This window comes from Drosophila simulans, chromosome 3L (assembly GCF_016746395.2).
Source record: "Drosophila simulans strain w501 chromosome 3L, Prin_Dsim_3.1, whole genome shotgun sequence".
NCBI classification, from domain to species: domain Eukaryota; kingdom Metazoa; phylum Arthropoda; class Insecta; order Diptera; family Drosophilidae; genus Drosophila; species Drosophila simulans.
Window position 1 is genome coordinate 4,770,722 of NC_052522.2, and position 18,689 is coordinate 4,789,410.

The 18,689-nt window shown below is 45.6% G+C and overlaps 2 protein-coding genes across 2 annotated transcripts; both read right to left on the reverse strand.

Annotated features, from left to right (window-relative positions):
- Positions 1-2,950: 2,950 nt before the first annotated feature.
- Positions 2,951-5,451, reverse strand: LOC6736827. Its single transcript, XM_002083647.4, has 2 exons — positions 5,094-5,451; positions 2,951-3,754 (listed from the first exon to the last, which is right to left on the reverse strand). Exons 1-2 carry the CDS (start codon positions 5,214-5,216, stop codon positions 3,383-3,385), a joined length of 495 nt encoding a protein of 164 aa, XP_002083683.1. The 5' UTR covers positions 5,217-5,451; the 3' UTR covers positions 2,951-3,382.
- A 9,300-nt stretch (positions 5,452-14,751) lies between these two features.
- LOC6736828 (fibrous sheath CABYR-binding protein) lies at positions 14,752-17,798 on the reverse strand. Its single transcript, XM_039293412.1, has 2 exons — positions 17,543-17,798; positions 14,752-17,466 (listed from the first exon to the last, which is right to left on the reverse strand). Exons 1-2 carry the CDS (start codon positions 17,543-17,545, stop codon positions 14,902-14,904), a joined length of 2,568 nt encoding a protein of 855 aa, XP_039149346.1. The 5' UTR covers positions 17,546-17,798; the 3' UTR covers positions 14,752-14,901.
- Between the last annotated feature and the right edge of the window lie 891 nt (positions 17,799-18,689).

An 18,689-nucleotide genomic window follows, 5' to 3' on the forward strand; every position in this document is an offset into this window, starting at 1 on the left:
CACTCTCTTGCCGGTTTTTCTCGGCTAGCGCCCTCAGCATTCACCTTGGCCGTGTGCAATTGTAGGGAAAGTCGTTTGCATTAAAAACCCATTTCGTGGCTTTTCATAGCTCTTGTTGTTGTTGTTGTTATTACTGCGGCCGGCTGGCTTTGTTGTTGCTGATGGAAACTGTTTTGATTTGCGTATGGCCCCAACTATCAGGCAAGGACAGTGGGGCAGATACAGTGGGCCGGAGCGGGTGGAACACGCACATAATTGCCTGCCATCGTAATGGATTCACGTGCCTGCTGAGCCGCACTCGTTGTTCTGGCCGTAATGTTGTTGCGAAATATGCAAAAGTTAAGCGCCAACCGCAGGCGAGACGGAGAAAGACGGTGAAAGGTGCACTGATGGAAAATGGGCGTACTCGGATGCACTAGAAAAGAAAACCCATTACTTGGAAATGCAATTTCCAAGTTGTATAAGTTTTAACAGAAATTTATATTTGATTTATAAATTTATTAGTATTTTACATATATATTTTCCATAATTTACTTTTAAGTAACTGTGCCATTTTTATTTTCTTTTCAAGACTTTATTTTTCCGAGTCCACACACACCTAAGCAATTAAGGAGCAAAAGAGCGAGACACAAAGAGGGATATTCGTCGCCTGGCAAATTGCCCGCTGTGCAAATTGCCCGGGCGAGTGCGAAAGAGACGGGCAACTCAATCGAAGACACTGCAACAATTCGAATTTAATTGATGCCAGTCGGCGGCGGCAGCAACAAAAATCGAAGAGTGTGCGTGCGCTGGCATTTATGAGCCGCGCTTCGCCGAAAAGAAAGGCTCCTTTTGCCACCTGGCGATACGGACAATAACTGAGCCGTTGATTGGCACTGAGACCAGGTGCAAAAGCTTCATTTTCCTCCCTCGGATTTCCACCTGCCATCACACTTGAATCCAGTTATTAGCCTCCGTCGCCGGCCGTTGAACTTGTTCGCAGTGGGCAACAAGTGGAGGCGAACTTTCCGCGAAAAGTGTGCGAAAATCCTTCAAAAGTGCAGGTATGCTAAGTTTTTATTTCACATACAAAAGTTTACCCAACACACGTAGCTTGTGTTAACCCAAATCAATCATACGACATGTTGCCAAAGCTTACGAAAAGTATTGCTCATACGACATGGTGCCCAGGTTTAACTTCTTTGATTTCAAATTGAAGCAATCATAACGGAATGGCTTATAGTGTGATTATTATTGACTGAAGATTTATTTAACTTATCCTGTATATTGCAAGAACTGTAGAGTTAAGCAGCGTTTAACAAGCTATAAATGCGAATCGCTTGAAAATGTAAACAACTCTTGTTGAGTACCGATTTCAGGCGCTTTCAAGGTTTATCAAAGCTGCACTCGTGGCTTTGTCAACATTGATGTCCCGACGTCCTGTCCGTCCCGCTGCGCCGACTGCTATCCCGAGCGCTGTTTACTGATGCTGCGGCCACCAGTGCTTCCACCGCCATTGACGTCCTGTTGGCCATTAATTTTGCAGGCTTTCGCGCGGCGAAAATGGAAAATGACCACGCTCACTGTCCCGCCGCTGCTCTAGATAAAGAGTGCAGTGGGAATCGGGCAGAAAGCAGCGCTCGATAGTGCAGTGTACAACCTTTGGCCTTTCCTTTGTCCCTGCGACAATCTTCTGCAACGATTTCACTCTTGTTTTCACTGGGATGCACTGGCAGAAATGTATAGGCGGGAGGACATATAGGTCTAAAAACAGAACCTATAGATTCAATAAGTTGCTTATTAAACAGGGCAGAGGTTTTAGTTAGTTTACCATTGGCAATTTACCTAATCGTTATCATTTTAAATGGTATTGTTCTTGGTGCATTGTTGCACTTGTGCTCATTATCGCGATTGTTGCTGCTGTCGCTGTGCGGTGGCTGTTGTTATTTACTTTTTAATAATTACAGCGCTCTGCTGCAATTGTCCCTGACCACAGGCCGAATGGGTCAGACGAAGGGGTGGTGTGGGTCAGCGAACATTGGGACATGGGAGAGACAAGGACAGCACACGGGCGGAAAAGATAGCCGGTCGAGTTGATAAATTGCGTGCACAACACAGAGACAAAGAATGCCAGCTTACGGACACCCACACAGAAACGGACACCTCGCTTATTAGGCACAGTCTGAGTCATAACAATAAGGTTTACAAAAGCAAATGATATTTATCGTAAAACGTATTTATTTTTACATTCCAATTTCAATGAGTTGTTTTAATGAAAAAGATGCACATATCATATATAAGTAATTATTTATATTATTTGTAATTTCCGCGGACTTCTGGCACCTATTCCAGTGCTTTACCGTCCGCTGTTGATCCCGGGTGCCCATGATAAGCTTGCCAACTGTCCGCCACTTTCGCCCAACCTGCAACCTTATCCACCCACCCAGCATCCCGGCATCCTTGGACTTTTCCCGGCGATGGTCGAGCAATTTAATCAGACAGCAGAGCGCAGAAAAGCTGATAATACCGTTATGAATAATTTACCCACATACGCACACACATTCGCTGATGGGAAGTGAAACGCGTTTTATTATTGTTTCTGGAGCTGTCTCTTTTGGTTTTATTTATAATTAATATAGCTGCGCCAGCGTATAATGTAAAAACATCACATAAAAGCACTTGTTGTTTGCACTTTTGCTTTCGAGCCTTTAAGAAGCTGCGTGTGAAATCGTTTTAATTAGGTGCGGTAACTTGTTGCGGCTGACCAGTGGAAACGGAAACTGCCATTTGGGAGCGGGGAATCCCCGAATGTCACATTCACCTCAGATATTTGCCGCTGTGCCGATGTGCTTTCTGTCAAAATCAATGTGCACCCCAACCGCAAATATCATGAATGCAAGATGTTTGCGGTGGGTACTAATATCGAAATTTAGTCCTCGCAGGCGACCGCAGTAAATGAAACAACCAGAAATGAACATTTGTACCACCCAAGTATGTCAATTAATGGGTACCCTGATGTATTTAGTTAGAGAGACGGTTGGGATAATTAAATAATTGGCTTAAACAAAATATACTTCCAAGTGCAATCGTTTTATTAATCACACAAGGTTCTTAACTTAGATAGAATATAATATTTAAAATATTTGGACATGTCATGCTGCTTCAAAAAATATGTGCTTAAGGATGTCAACTTAAAAATTGCAATTAAAGGAGGTTAATGACATCGTAGCGCAGTCTTTCTTAAATATACTTACTAAAACATGTAATAAATCCTTAATTATTATTAATTAATCCTTTAATTATTTTGATTGCACTTAGGCTCTTTTGTAATGGCAGATTATAGCTTGGGCTACAATACTTTGTTCACATGCATTTCGGACTAGTTTAAATCTCAGAGATAAGCTCAAAGTACTGGATTGGGTTCCTTTAAGCGCTCAGGTCGTTTCCCCCTGCTTCTTCTGGAGAACCACAGCAATCTGGAGCGCCTTTGAGCTGTGGCCGCTACATCGGAATCCACGTGGATGCAGTTCCTTCCGCCGGACACCTTGACCAACTTCGTATCCAAATCCAGATCGCTGGCATTGAGTATTTGTGCGACGTGTGCCTCGTCGATTGTGCCTTTGAAGATGAGGGGATAGGGCCACTCGTGGCATATCGTGGGCCCGCTGTAGTCCCTCAGAGCCTCGATCATCCTGTCCAGGCGCCGCATCTCCTCGTGGTCGTCGTTGAATTCGCGCACCTCATCCAGCAGAGCGGCCACATCGGATTCGAGCACCTGCGAGGTGAGGTGGAAATTGGATTAGCGGGAAATCGCTTATTTTGCTCGATTTGCACTGCGGTATCCAATGACACAATGACAGTGACGGCGTTACGGTCACTGATAGCCTTACTTTCCCTCCGGCTGAGCTATCCACCCACCCATTCCGAACCCCCCTATTCGCGCCATTCATTCGGCGATGTTGGCTCGGATTTCAGCTCTAATATCTTTCCAAAGGCCTCGTCACTAGCGTCTCTATTAGTGCCAAATTAGCCAGGCCTAGGAACACGGCCAACTAAGCTCATGTTGGGTGCATGTTTCCAAGGGGCGAACAGTGAACCATAACCCAAACACCCTACACCAAATAAGTAGTTATCAAAAGTTAAAATCAAACGAAATGCATTCTAAGAAGCTGTAATAAGTATTTTATCCGTTGATCTGTATGTTTCCACGCAATTCAAATAGTTTGGAATAGATGAATGTTAGTTGATCAATTATTATCGGATAATCATCTCAGGCGGAAATACTTTTATACTTATTCATCTGGCCATGACTGTGCCATGCATTGCGAACCCGTTCGCTTGCCTATGGCCGAACCGACATTGTCTAATTAGCGGTGCCAGTAATCACTGCTGCCCCCAACTACCCCCACGTCGCACCACCAACCCTCTCTGACCCGTCCAACATTCTAACATTTCGTTCCCAATAACTGGCTATAATTGCATTAACATGTTCCAAATCGCTGCTGCAGCTGTTAACAGAGTTGCCGGTCGCAAAATGTTGAACAACAGGTGATAGCAGGTGAAATGGCAGCAGAAATGGCGATAACAAATCGAAGGGGCTATAGGGGTTTAAGAGATATAGTCGGTCAACCATTATTGAGCTAAGAATTTGTTCACAAACTTTCGTTAAGAAGCATGTAAAAATGTTGCGTTACTTGTATGAAGATTGCGTATACGACTAGTTGAACACAGTATTTAGTAAAAATAGAAGGATTATTTATTTGCCACTAGCTTACTTAATGCGTTTTACAACTTCATTTTTGTATCCAAATAATAGAGCTATTTTTAGAGTGAAAGCCAAAGTGAACAGAAATTGTTTGTGAAAGCACAGATAACATTTTGAAAGTGATGGAGCGATAACAAAAGTGGCACAAAGGCCAGATAAGAAGGAGATTATACAGACAGAGGCACAGTTGCACATATAACAGATATAGAAGCTGTCAGTGTGATTGCAGCACTTTCAACCAGCAACAAAAGTGAAAACTCTGCGGCCAAGTGGATTACGTTTGTATGGTAAAAACAATTTGGACAGGGATTTGCAAAGCCGAAAGGGAGGAGGTTCGTCGATCAATTACCAAAAACTCAATATGCAGATTAATAACACATTTTAGCACTTGACGAACACGACCGCGCAAACTTTCCACGCTGCGGAGCAGCTGCCTCCGCCGCTGCACCGCCGCACTAATTGGCTCCGTCATCGCGGCATCTGTGATGCCCTGAATGTTTTATTTTTTGATTGCCCACCGCCGGCGACACTTGTCCAATTTTCGGTTCGTTTTTTGGACTTTTACATAGAGCACTAATTCGTGTTTGCTGTTTTCCTTTTATTTATTTTCTGTAGTTTTTCGTTCGCCGCCTTTGTTTTGCTCTATATATTGCCGCGGAATTCCGCTCGCGAACAGCGCTCGCCGTTGACTGAAGCCTCTTCTTTCAATGAGTAAATTGTTTACGTGCGTCAATCAGCCGGCCACTTGAGTGTGTGAGTATGGCTGTGTGGGCACACACTTAACCAACCAATACACACACTCGCAGTGCAGAGAACAATTGCTGCAGTTCCACTTCTCATAGCCACTCAAAAACATCTCAAAATCGGCGGCCACAACCACGGATCATGCACCACGGACCACGTACCAGGGTTCGAAGCCCGGGGTTTTGTGTCCGTACGTTGTGTCCACTGTCTCCGTTGTATGGGGTCTCATGGGTTTGCGGGTGCGGGGTACCAAAAGAAAAACGAAATATCAGCACTATACTTTTTTGAAGAAACAGATATTTTGTTTTTAGTTTTTGGATTGAACTAGACATAAAATATAAAACGGAGCGAAGTTGTTAAAAACTTGGAACCAAGGCATTTAAGATTTATAAGGCATCCTAGTGGCAGGCAAAGCTATTCAACAAGCATTCTTTCCCCTATATTTTCCATCGTAATAGTATGCAACACTTGCCTTCCCAATGCAGCCAAGAAGTATGCAGCAATTCCCGTATTCATATGCAAGCCGCAATGATTTTAGAGCTGCTCGTTGACTTGGCTTTAATCGTGCTTTTCTTTGGCCCAGCTTCATCCCCATCACCATCCTTACCCAAGTTCCCTTCCACAACCCATTCTGCTGAAAGCCAAACAAGCATCAGCTGTTAGCCATTAAAATTTTAATTTTGTGCACCATTTGCCACCATCTTGGCCCACTGGGCACCGATTCCATCTCGGCAACGTCATAGCCATCGCCATCGCCATTGCCATAGCAATCCCGTCCAAAGCCCTTGGCTTGAGCGATTATGTTGATGGCCAAGTCGAGGCTGCTCACCTGCAAGGGCCACGCCCTCCTCGCCGCCGCTCCTCCGCCTCCTTCTTGTCGATAATACGCTCAATTCAATTTGCATATTCAGTTGTCCAATGAAGCGCACACCACACAGAAGCGTTGCGATCCGCCGTCCTTCCAGCTTTCAATTCAATCCCTGCCCCAACCGGTGGCACGACCAAGCAAATGGTCTCTTTCTGAGCCATCCCGGTTGTTGGCCACTTGAAAGCGCCCAAAATGTGCCGCTGACAGCGGCGCACGCATGAGCTACCTGAACTGCTCCAGAGCAGCTCGAGCACTGCCAGAAAATGCTGATAAAATACTAGTAATAGTAGTAGTCATTTTTCTAAAATATATTATAGAGATTTAACTTTAGTTACCTTACAGAGCATATCATATTTTCAATTAGAAATTATATTGAAATAAACTTTTACTGGATACATTTTTCGCAGTGCACTTCCAGCTCCCAGAACCAGATCCTGCTCCGTGAATCCTTCTATCCTCGAGTCGTCCTCACCTGCTGTTAGTCCATTACGTTAGCAATTTAACTTGCGCCACGTAAACATGATTATCATCTTAAGTGCAGTGTGTGCGGGCGGTGCAATGTGCGTGCAGCGGGTGGGAAAACTTCGAAGCCAACTGCGGACTGTAAGCTCGTTGGCTCGCTGTTTAACAACTTTCAATCTGCTTAAAACTGCAATTAATTTAAACGGTTTCTTTTTTGCCCCATTATAGCCGAAAACAGTGTTTTCGGACCACCGCCACCCAATCGCAATCCGGATTTCAATCCGGTTAGAGTGCTCCCGCCCTAATTGAGCTTGTCAGAATCAGCCACCAGGCAGGCAGAGCGTGTTTTGGCCAGGACACCTGTGAGGGATTCAGCTCCCAGGCGACACAGGTGTTTCGTCCAGACCTTGGATGTGGATTCTGTCCTTGTCACCAGCACGTGGTGGGTGTGGCGCTGTCCAGTGGTGATGCTGATCCTGACGAAGCAGATTGCAGCTGATTGAACCGCATGAGGAGTCGACCACGTCCACATCACGCATATCCCTCTTTGCAGTTGCTAGAAAATTGCAACAGCCGCTTGATTAATTTGGGGGCGGATCCGAGTTATATCTTGTGGGCGTGGCTCCAACGCAACACCAGTTTAGGGCACCGTTGTGATGGGTATTTAAAGGGTATTAAGTCATAAAGGGTTTATTTGACCGACCGAAATTATTAGTCTTTTCAAAAAGTGGTGTAAAAGTACGCAAAACTATCTTTCTATTCAGCTGGTATAGCTATAGTTTATAATGTAACGCGAGGGTATTCACCAGCCGCCCAATTTCAGTAACCCTTTTTATCACTCTCACTTGTTTTACCACTTGACAGGGTAAATACGAAGCCGAAAAACAAGGACCAAAGTCCATCAGACAGACGGTGAAAAAAGGAGAAAGCTCACTCACGACTACAACTGCATTTATGCAAATATTAATATAGATATACTCACAAACGCACACACACACAGAGAGAGACTGTCGGGGCAGATAGACAGTCAGACAGAAAGAGAGGGCATCACAAAGTACCGTTGACAAACCCATTATCAGGAAAACAAACCGGAGATTAACTTGGCAAAATGTCTGCAGACGTCAAAAAAATCCAGAGTGGCCAGCAAGTGCGAGCGAGAGGGCAGCATTTGGATAACCACCACATGCTGAATAAAATATGAGCACACACACACACATACACATGCACAGATGAAAATGGAGCGAAAGAGACGGCGAGAGGATGCAGACACACGCATTTGGTCCTGCAAAAGTGACACATGAGCGTAATAACAGCTAAGACCTTGCTAAGCATCCGGCAGTCAACAACCACTTGCTGGATGCCCATCCCATGCACATCCCCATCCTCATCCTCGTCCTTACCTCGTCCTGGTTGCCACATCGTCCTGGTCGAGCGCGTAGCATCCCCTCCTGGTTTTCGGGCCGCCGCTGCACTCAGCGTGATTACAAATTATAACGTCTGAGCAATCGCCGCCAGTTCTGCGACTGTGTGAGTGTGTGTGCATAAAGGGGCGGTCCCAGTTACCGCCCATAGGAAATATAACTCCTCAACTTTTGTCAGCCATACTGAGGGAAAATGGAAAGCAAAATTGCAGAGGAAAAAGGTAAGGGAACATCAAATTAAATTAAGAGAACTATAATTATTTTACATATATCATCAATTCCTTTTGACACGTTAAAAAGTAATTTATAATATCTATATCTATCTATATTTATAATCTATAATCTGAAAAGAGATATTTTTTTATATTATTTTATTATTATTTTTTTATCTTCTGTTTGCCTTATCAATGTCAATATATCTTGGAAATTATTGAACGAATCAAAACTTTTGATGTTGGAAATAACAAATTTATAAAATTTAATTAGTTGCATAAATCATGCAAATTTCTACTATATATTTAAGCATATATTTTTTTAGTGTATCTCGATTAAGCTGCCGGCTGCGTTTTTGCCTTTGGGTTGAGCGTTGGTTGGCAAACGGTTAACGAATTTGTTGCACGCACCGCTCGCCAGATTTCCCTTCGTCCTTCGTCCTGATCCGTCGCGTGCCCGTTGGTGGTTGGCCAGACAGGATGCCCGGGCTGCTAACCTTGCCCCTGGTTGGTCCTGCCATCCCCTGCTCCTGGAGCATTGCAACCCCCGCTCCTTCATCCCCTGCAGGCAGCCGCATCCGCTTCCCCTGGCCTCTGCTTAGATAATTCCGTTAGCTTGCAGTGCTTTCGCTGTTGTCCTAATAACTTAATTATGTATTTGCCAGCAAAGTGCTCTAAGCGTTTTTTGTGCAGCATTTAAAATGGCGTCTGCCACCCCCGGAAGGGAAAACCTGGGAGCTGGACGGGGGCCACATGGGTCATCCGTCTGGCAGCGGCTTTTCACTCTAAGCCCAAGAGCACTCTGCGAATTGGGGGCAGAAGTCAAGGTGAACAAGTGTGTGTTTTCAACATCTCTAGAGCTTTTAAAACAATGGTATAATTGTGTGAAACTATGGTGTTAAACATTTAGTAATGACTTTATAATATGCAGTTTCTTTTTTAAATCTGTTCTGGCTTTAAAGAATTTTGTCACATTTTTAATTTTTGTTTCTTGAGAAAAGATTTATTTTAGCAGCATATTTTAAGCTATATATCCATGCCAGTACTTGTATTTAATTCTCCAGGGTATACAGCATCATAAAATGTTTTTACCTCTCACATAGGTAGTTACTCCAAATTGTTGGGGCACTCAAATGCTTGCTTAGACCCGCTTGCCCCCAATTTGAATAATAATAAGAGGAACTATTTCGGGCAGCAATTGAGCAACCTTTTCGCTATCAGGACATGATGTCCTGGCTCTACAACTTACTTTTACTACTCCACTAGTTTTATGACCACTTTCGCTCGGAATCGCGGGAGTGGATGGGAGGAGGGGGTGGCACGTGGCAGAGTGCGCGATTTTTCAAGGCGCAAGGTCAAGCCGATGTAACCCATTGTGGCCCACGCACATCCTGCAGCCGAACACAGACCTAAATCCTTTTTGATTAAATTCAATGGTTTATATCCAATATCCCCCCCCGAACATTTTATATGTCTTTGAAACGCATTTTTCTCGGCAGAATCCCTTCTTTTTTTGTTGCTATTCTGGTTGAAACACGGACACACACACACAAAACACACCCACTCACACACGGAGACATAAAACAAAATGGAGACAGGCGACCGGAGGAGAAAATAGATTGAAGTGTAATCATGGTTTTGAACTGCTCCTCGGTCATACATTTAATCTGAGCCAACGTAGCAGACACAAAATGGCCAAAAACGGCCAACAAAATGGGAGAGAAAGTGAGCGTTTAGACTGCTTTTCCTGCTTTTTGGGTACACTGGAAACCAAAAACTCAGGGAGTCACATAAATCTATAAGTTCATTTAAAGCTATGCTGCGAAAGGCTGTCAATCAAACTTCTATTGGTATGAAAACTATCTTATAGATTATAAATCCATAGGATTTCGATGTCATAATTTACGATTTATTTTTCAGTATCCATTTTGACCAATTTTTCGAAGTGTTACTAGTCACATATATAAAACAAAAGACATTGTAATTGGAGGGTATTGGAATGGGCAACGGGACGAAGAAAAGTTCGAGGGCTCGTGCGGTGATGCTTATTCCGCCTGACTGATTGGTGGCTCCTTTGTCTCTGCTGCCTGCTCCCTGCTCCGGATGTCTCTGCTTTTGTGCCCCCATAGCCATTGTGCTCCATCTTCGGGGCTCAGTCTCCTTATTCTTCGAGTGTTATCTAAGTTTGTTTGAATAAACTTAAGCGAATGTTTTGTAAGAAGATTTCCTTTATTGCCAGAGAGTGACTTGGCTTTGGTTGACAACCACATATGGCTAACTAGCTGGATGACAGAGGGGCAGGGGGCAATAAGCCGGGAACTGCAGTTCGCTAGAATTTCCCCCATTGAAGACTTCTCAAGTTCGCTTTGCATTTCGTGTGTGTCGAATATCTATCTGTTTGGGTTGAGTGCTTTTTCGCCTTGCGATTGCCCCAATATCGATTCAGTTCAATTCGTTTCGGTGCTCTTTAATTCCACCTTAAGCCAATTTAACAACAACGGCACTTGACCCGCCCCCATCAGTGTATCATAATAAAAGCTATAATTTCAGCAATCTAGAAATACCGGACACAAGCAAACAATGGCTTAGTGTGACTCGGTTCGATTTTGAAATAATACTTAATGACCGTAAAATTATACGGTACAGCCAAGTGTCCTTTGGATGTGGATCCTTCTGCTTTTGTCGGCCCACAATCGGAGCTTATGACCGTAGAGAGTAGCTGCCATAATCGTTCTGCGGTTTGATGTTTGCCTTCCAAAAGATGATTGCGAATAATAATACGGTGCGTTTCATTGGAGTAGAACAATTGGGGGCTGTGCATTCACTTAAATGCTAAGCTAAAGCAATTTTCTAAGCCCTAAACCCTTATTGGAATACCAAATTGTATAGGAATAAAACACTTTAAATTTATTTGTTCAATCAGCCATTCTCATAAAGCTCACATATTTTTCCTGTGTGACAGAATAAACTGCAATTTTGTAACCGAAAAGCAATTATTTTGATTAGCTTTAGCCAAAATCCTAACAATAAACCTTGAAAGTGTAGCAAGCCTTTTCCCTTATTATTTATGCACAACGCTACATCAATTCATTAAGGATGTACAAATAATTTTCAATTTGCCCAAGCTCCGAGCAGAGCTCTTGAGTCGCAACATAAGCTCACCCGGAGTGATTGAATATTCCACACCAATTTTATATCAATTCCATCTTATTTTGTTGACCCCAAGCAGTTGGCCCCTGTCCATCCATCATTTTCACCGGCCATCCAGGGGAGACTTGAAGTATGTGGCCAGTATGTGATATGTGTCTATATCATTGTCTCAACCTTTGTCGGCGGTGTCGATGTTTTCGTGGGCGTGTGGAGAACTTTCAACACGGAACAGACTCTTAAAATGGCCATAAAGCAAATTGTGAAAAATTATTGTGTGTATAAAATTTAATGACATGTCAAAAAGGATATCCGGCATACGTTGCTCCGTTTCTTTCACTCCTTCCATGTTCATGTTGTTGCTGCTTGTGGCTGGCTGCTTGTGTTGCCGTGTTGACGAGCTGGACAAATGGCCAAGGTCCTGTGGCCATCAGATCCTCGTGGGCGGACGTGTAATGTCCTGTAAGTCCTGACAATTTTAGTCTAGTTGCCGGCGTATTTGTATTTACTTCTTTGTGTCCGAGGCCAACACATAATCAAGCGCAACTTTATTATTTTGTCCAACAACTACGGTCTGTCTCGGGGTTATTTTTATGCCCAGCTCAGACGGGCTCCACATATACATATACATAGTATAGCCGTATATAGCTAGCTGTCTGTTGTGCGGTCTTTATGCCCGTCATCATTATGTTCTTGCTTTGGCTCCGCCATATCCTATTTGCCAGTTGCCATGTTCCATTCTCCATGCTCCATGCTCCAAGTTCCATGTTCCGGGCTGCACATTTTATAGTTTTCAAAAGTCACAAAAATGTCAATTGCTTGTCTTGCCTTCTCCTCCTTGGCCACCGAAATGGCATTGAATAAATTATATTGTGGTCATAAAGTTGCTGCACCATGTTTACCACACAGATAGATATGGCCATGTCCATGTTCATGTCCACGTCCCTGCACCGGAAAAAAAGGGACTCCATTGAATGCAAAGATTATTCATTTTAAATTTTATGGACATATTCATACTTACCAATTTCGTCCTAATAATATTCCATGTGTATTATAGTATTATACCAAAACGGAAAATTAAATTTGTTTTTCAGCGGTCCAGTACTATAAACCCAGATTTTCGGTTCTCTGTGTAGCTGATGTCATTATCTTGGTATCTTGAAATTTTATCCGCGGCTTTAGAATCGTTATATTTGCATGTGGCTGAAAGGGGGAGCCGAGCTAATCAGCGACAGGAATTGATTTTGGAACTCGACAGTTGTTGGATCAACAAATTACACCCACTTCAATAATGAGAGGCCATTAAGTGATAAATTATGGCGGAGCATGTGACCGGGGACTTTTTGAATTTTAATCAAGCTAAAATTTGAGGCAGTTGCCATCGGGTCAGGGTCGAAAGCCATAATTTCACTTTCATTACTGTCGCTGCTCCTTGGAATGTCCTGTTAATGTGCCATGCTCGAGTGGAGCATAAATCTATTTATGCGGTCCTACACAGCTTTCGCTCCGGCTTGAACCCTTGGTAATTGAAAATATTTGAAATAATTCATAAAATTTTTATGTGATTTCTCCCCCGAAAAGCGAAACTATATCGGCGGAGTGGGGCTTGTCTCGACTTATCAGATCGTATAATTTAGCGCAGATAATTGTTTTAATGATGTCATAATTTCGCCTTGATGGCGTGCTTACAAAATGGCTTCAACTGATTTATGCTCCACTCCGATTCGAATGCCCATTCCCCACACGAGTGGAGGCGTTAGCCTGGGGGCTTGTGCACTTGTAGATACCGCAGATAGTGCCATACGTAACCAGTTTGCCGCTCAACAAAAGAGTAAATAACGGCATTGCATGATTTATGTGGAAATACGAAACGCAACTAAACGAAATGCAGTTGCAGAAAAATGTCTCAGTTCTCATTCAAATATATCAAAGGAATTTTAAGTTTTTTTTTTTATATTTTAAATATAAAGGTTAATTAATATATTTATTAGTTTTTATAGGACTAACTTTTGGAAAATCGAAATCGAACTTGAAAATTGTACAAGAAATCTTTGCTGTGTAGTATCCACACCTGCCCGCGGGCCATGTGAGCCGGGCCACCTGAGTGCCCGAATCGCTGACTGACTGTCCCTGCTCCACATCTGACCGGGCGAGATTGTGTGGGCGCTAACCACTTGAAAACGTTAAATAAGTTGTCTAACCACACATTAAACCAATTTGGCACTGCGCTGGCCGCCAGTCTGGCACCTTGGACTGTGCCAGCAGGTCCTGCCAGCTCCACCCATCGTCCCACCCCGGTATCCCCGTTTTGGAACCGCCCACTCAAGTCCCTGGCTGCCATAAATCATAGGGCGACCCACGTATGTGACTACTTGGGCTAGGGGATCGATAAATTATTATTAGTTGGTCTGTCCAACGGTCCCAGCCCCGAGTCCTTCCCCTTTTGGCCAACCTTCTGGTTGGAGGCGCGTGCAAAGGAAGTTGTTAGATCCCAGAAAGGAGCGCTGACCGAAATCCTTGGCTCGCTGCGGTTCAAATGCCTTTTAACTTAACAACTTTTTTTCCTGCTGCTGCCAACACCAAACAAGGACCCACACCCACACACACCATCGCAAATCAATGGGTGACTTTGTTCCTGGCGGGTGGCCACACTGAGAGAAGGTATTCCCAAATTGTTCCTAACACGACTTGTGGAATGATATTATACATGTGCATTTCACCAAAACCAGCTGAAATTTCTCTCAGCGCAGGGATAATGGGGCTGAGAAGGGCATGGCAGGCCAGGGCAAACCCTTAACGTTGTGTGTAAAGTGGACTTGACATGAGATTAACATCTTCAAAAGCATAGCTTAAAGTATTTGTTAGAGTTCGCCGAAGTTGCGCCTGGATGCGAGGAAGGTGCCAGGACCCGGGACAAAATACAGGATCCCGGTTCGAGTCCTGACCAACCCGCTGACCCTTCGCCGTCGCCCTTGCCCACCTCGTTTTTGGATAATTGCGTTCTTGTGCGCTGAGCCATGAGCTTAACTGTTGCTGTCATAACTAAGCGAAAAGGTACACAATTTATGGAATCGAGTCCAAGTCCCATTCCCAACAGGTGCGTGGCCCTTGGGGTGGGCTCACCAGAGTTGGATATTCACATATACATTTGGGTTATGGTATAACAATTTTCGTTGGATTTATTCGTTGATTTCAATCGTTAAATAATAGCAAAACTTACGGCCTAGTAGTGGTTGGTGGGTGTGAGAGAATCAAGTCGCGAACGAGCAGTTCAGGTACAGGTGTATTAGAAGTCATCCGGACTTACAGGGCACGGCGGTGACGCAGCTTCAGGCGGCGCACGGTCTTGTACCGGTAGCCCTCGTCGCCAAGGATGGCGGAGTCCTGGGACACTTCCTCGACGGGCGCATCAGCCACCACCGTCTCCTCAGCGGGGGGCAGGTAGTCGCTGGCAATCTCGGAGACATCGCGGCGTTGGCGGTACTTCAGGCGTCGCACGGTCTTGTACTGGTAACCATCGGCAGCCAAAACAGCAGAATCCTGAGAAGCTTCCTCAACTGGAGCCTCCTCCAAAGGAGCCTCGGTGACAACTTCCTCGGAAGGGGGCAAGTATTCGTTGGTGATCTCGGAAACATCCCGACGCTGGCGATACTTGAGGCGACGCACGGTCTTGTACTGGTAACCATCGGCGGCAAGGACAGCGGAGTCCTGGCTGGCTTCCTCAACAGGAACTTCCTCAACTGGGGCATCAGCAACAACCTCCTCAGTGGGTGGCAGGTATTCGTTGGCGATCTCGGACACATCACGGCGCTGGCGGTACTTCAGGCGACGGACAGTCTTGTACTGGTATCCATCGGCGGCAAGGACAGCGGAGTCCTGGCTGGCTTCCTCAACAGGAGCTTCCTCAATGGGGGCTTCGGTGGCGGCATCCTCAGTGGGTGGCAGGTATTCGTTGGCGATCTCGGAAACATCACGACGCTGGCGGTACTTCAGGCGACGGACAGTCTTGTACTTGTATCCATCGGCGGCAAGGACAGCGGAGTCCTGGCTAGCTTCCTCAACTGGAACCTCCTCAACTGGGGCATCAGCAACAACCTCCTCAGTGGGTGGCAGGTATTCGTTGGCGATCTCGGACACATCACGGCGCTGGCGGTACTTCAGGCGACGGACAGTCTTGTACTGGTATCCATCGGCGGCAAGGACAGCGGAGTCCTGGCTGGCTTCCTCAACAGGAGCTTCCTCAATGGGGACTTCGGTTGCGGCATCCTCAGTGGGTGGCAGGTATTCGTTGGCGATCTCAGAAACATCACGACGCTGGCGGTACTTCAGGCGACGGACAGTCTTGTACTTGTATCCATCGGCGGCAAGGACAGCGGAGTCCTGGCTAGCTTCCTCAACTGGAACCTCCTCAACTGGGGCATCAGCAACAACCTCCTCAGTGGGTGGCAGGTATTCGTTGGCGATCTCGGACACATCACGGCGCTGACGGTACTTCAGGCGACGGACAGTCTTGTACTGGTATCCATCGGCGGCAAGGACGGCTGAGTCCTGGCTGGCTTCCTCAACAGGAGCTTCCTCAATGGGGGCTTCAGTGGCGGCATCCTCAGTGGGTGGCAAGTATTCGTTGGCGATCTCAGAAACATCACGACGCTGACGGTACTTCAGGCGGCGGACAGTCTTGTACTTGTATCCATCGGCGGCAAGGACAGCGGAGTCCTGGCTAGCTTCCTCAACTGGAACCTCCTCAACTGGGGCATCAGCAACAACCTCCTCAGTGGGTGGCAGGTATTCGTTGGCGATCTCGGACACATCACGGCGCTGACGGTACTTCAGGCGACGGACAGTCTTGTACTGGTATCCATCGGCGGCGAGGACAGCGGAGTCCTGGCTAGCTTCCTCAACTGGAACCTCCTCAACTGGGGCATCAGCAACAACCTCCTCAGTGGGTGGCAGGTATTCGTTGGCGATCTCAGAAACATCACGACGCTGACGGTACTTCAGACGACGGACAGTCTTGTACTTGTATCCATCGGCGGCAAGGACAGCGGAGTCCTGGCTAGCTTCCTCAACTGGAACCTCCTCAACTGGGGCATCAGCAACAACCTCCTCAGTGGGTGGCAGGTATTCGTTGGCGATCTCGGACACATCACGGCGCTGACGGTATTTCAGGCGACGGACAGTCTTGTACTGGTATCCATCGGCGGCAAGGACGGCGGAGTCCTGGCTGGCTTCCTCAACAGGAGCTTCCTCAATGGGGGCTTCGGTGGCGGCGTCCTCAGTGGGTGGCAGGTATTCGTTGGCGATCTCAGAAACATCACGACGCTGGCGGTACTTCAGGCGACGGACAGTCTTGTACTGGTATCCATCGGCGGCAAGGACGGCGGAGTCCTGGCTGGCTTCCTCAACAGGAGCTTCCTCAATGGGGGCTTCGGTGGCGGCATCCTTAGTGGGTGGCAGGTATTCGTTGGCGATCTCAGAAACATCACGACGCTGACGGTACTTCAGGCGACGGACAGTCTTGTACTGGTATCCATCGGCGGCAAGGACAGCGGAGTCCTGGCTAGCTTCCTCAACTGGAACCTCCTCAACTGGGGCATCAGCAACAACCTCTTCAGTGGGTGGCAGGTATTCGTTGGCGATTTCGGAAACATCACGTCGTTGCCGGAGCTTCAATCGGCGCACGGTCTTGTAGCGGTATCCATCATCTCCCAGGGCGGCGGGGTCTTGGGCCAGCTCGGCTCCAACTTCCTCCGCCGGCGGGATGTACTCGTTCACGATCTCGGAGACGTCACGACGGTGCCTGGCTTGTTCGACAGGAATCACTGCAGCCGTCGCGGCGGCAATAAAGATGCATGCTAAGAAAAGTTTCTGCAATGTGAGTGAATATAAAGTGTTAGATTAGATAATCCTTTAGGGAAGGTATCCTTGCTGCTGGAATATTCACCATCTTGCTATAGATCTCCAAGCTAATTGCTTTGACGATGGAATCTATGGGTCGAATGATTAATCGTCGCAATTTGTCCGCATATTTATACGCTCCAATGTTTGCCAGCTTCCATTCAAACAATGATCGGCGCTCTGTTTGCCGGCAAACAGCGGCGGAAACCAAAACCGAAATCGAAACCGACTCCGAATCGGTAACAAAGCAATGAATTTGGCCAAAGACCCAACATGCGCCACTCGAGCCCTCAAGTGCCCCCGTCACCGTCTCCCAGCTTCGTCTTCACGTGGAGATTAAGCCCAGCTGGGAGCCGGTTTGGTTCCAGAGCACAGTGGGTAAAATAAACAAAGGTGTGAGGAAAACAACTATCCAATTAGACACATTTTAAATATTAAATATTATAGATGATTTGTATATCTATTTTATGTAGGCGTGTATGAAATGGTATCATCCCAAACTTACTTTCTTGGAAACATTGAATCTGAAGGGATTTAGTCATAACAGAAAGGTAAGAAAAATGTATTTTATACCCCAACAAACATGAATAATATGTATCCCATAGTGCATAGGAGTTGCCCGAAGATTGCCCAGTGCGGAACTAAATGCTCTGCGTTTCGCTTTCGTTTGTCGTTCGCCACTTGGATCGAATTCGATGGCTATTGCTAGGCTTAAGATACAGCTTCACGGTCAAGAGCGAGCATCGGTGCTCTTAACAAGATCTAATGCAAAATCCCAATGGTTTTCCATGGTGTTCACTTTAATGGCAGCGTACGCTTACGTACGGCCATTTATTAATAGTTTCGAACGTTAATTTCTCAAGTGGCTATCGGTAATTTGCGTACTACTCGGTTTTGGAGTTCAACGAACCGCTCAAGATTGATGGTTGGCAAAAGGTCGCACGGGCAGCACGACGTATTTGTTTAATGGGTTTCGCTGATAAGTTTTCGAATTGGTTTTAATTTGTTCCGTTTTGTGATTCATATAGGATTTAAATGTATTTTAATTGGACTGCGGATTGTGGGAAGTTGCATTGTCAACGGCTTATCGGAGATCCGCATTTTTATGAGTTATATTAATTAAATCACATGTAAATTACGATATATTTTATTTTCATTTATATGAAGCATATATAAATTTTCTTTCGCAATGT

Coding starts and splice junctions, on each gene's coding strand:
- LOC6736827 (XM_002083647.4), bottom strand. CDS start 5,216: ATGACGGAGCCAATTAGTGCGGCGGTGCAGCGGCGGAGGCAGCTGCTC. Junction 3,755..5,093: donor ATCTGCATATTGAGTTTTTG/GTAATTGATCGA, acceptor CTCACCTCGCAG/GTGCTCGAATCCGATGTGGC.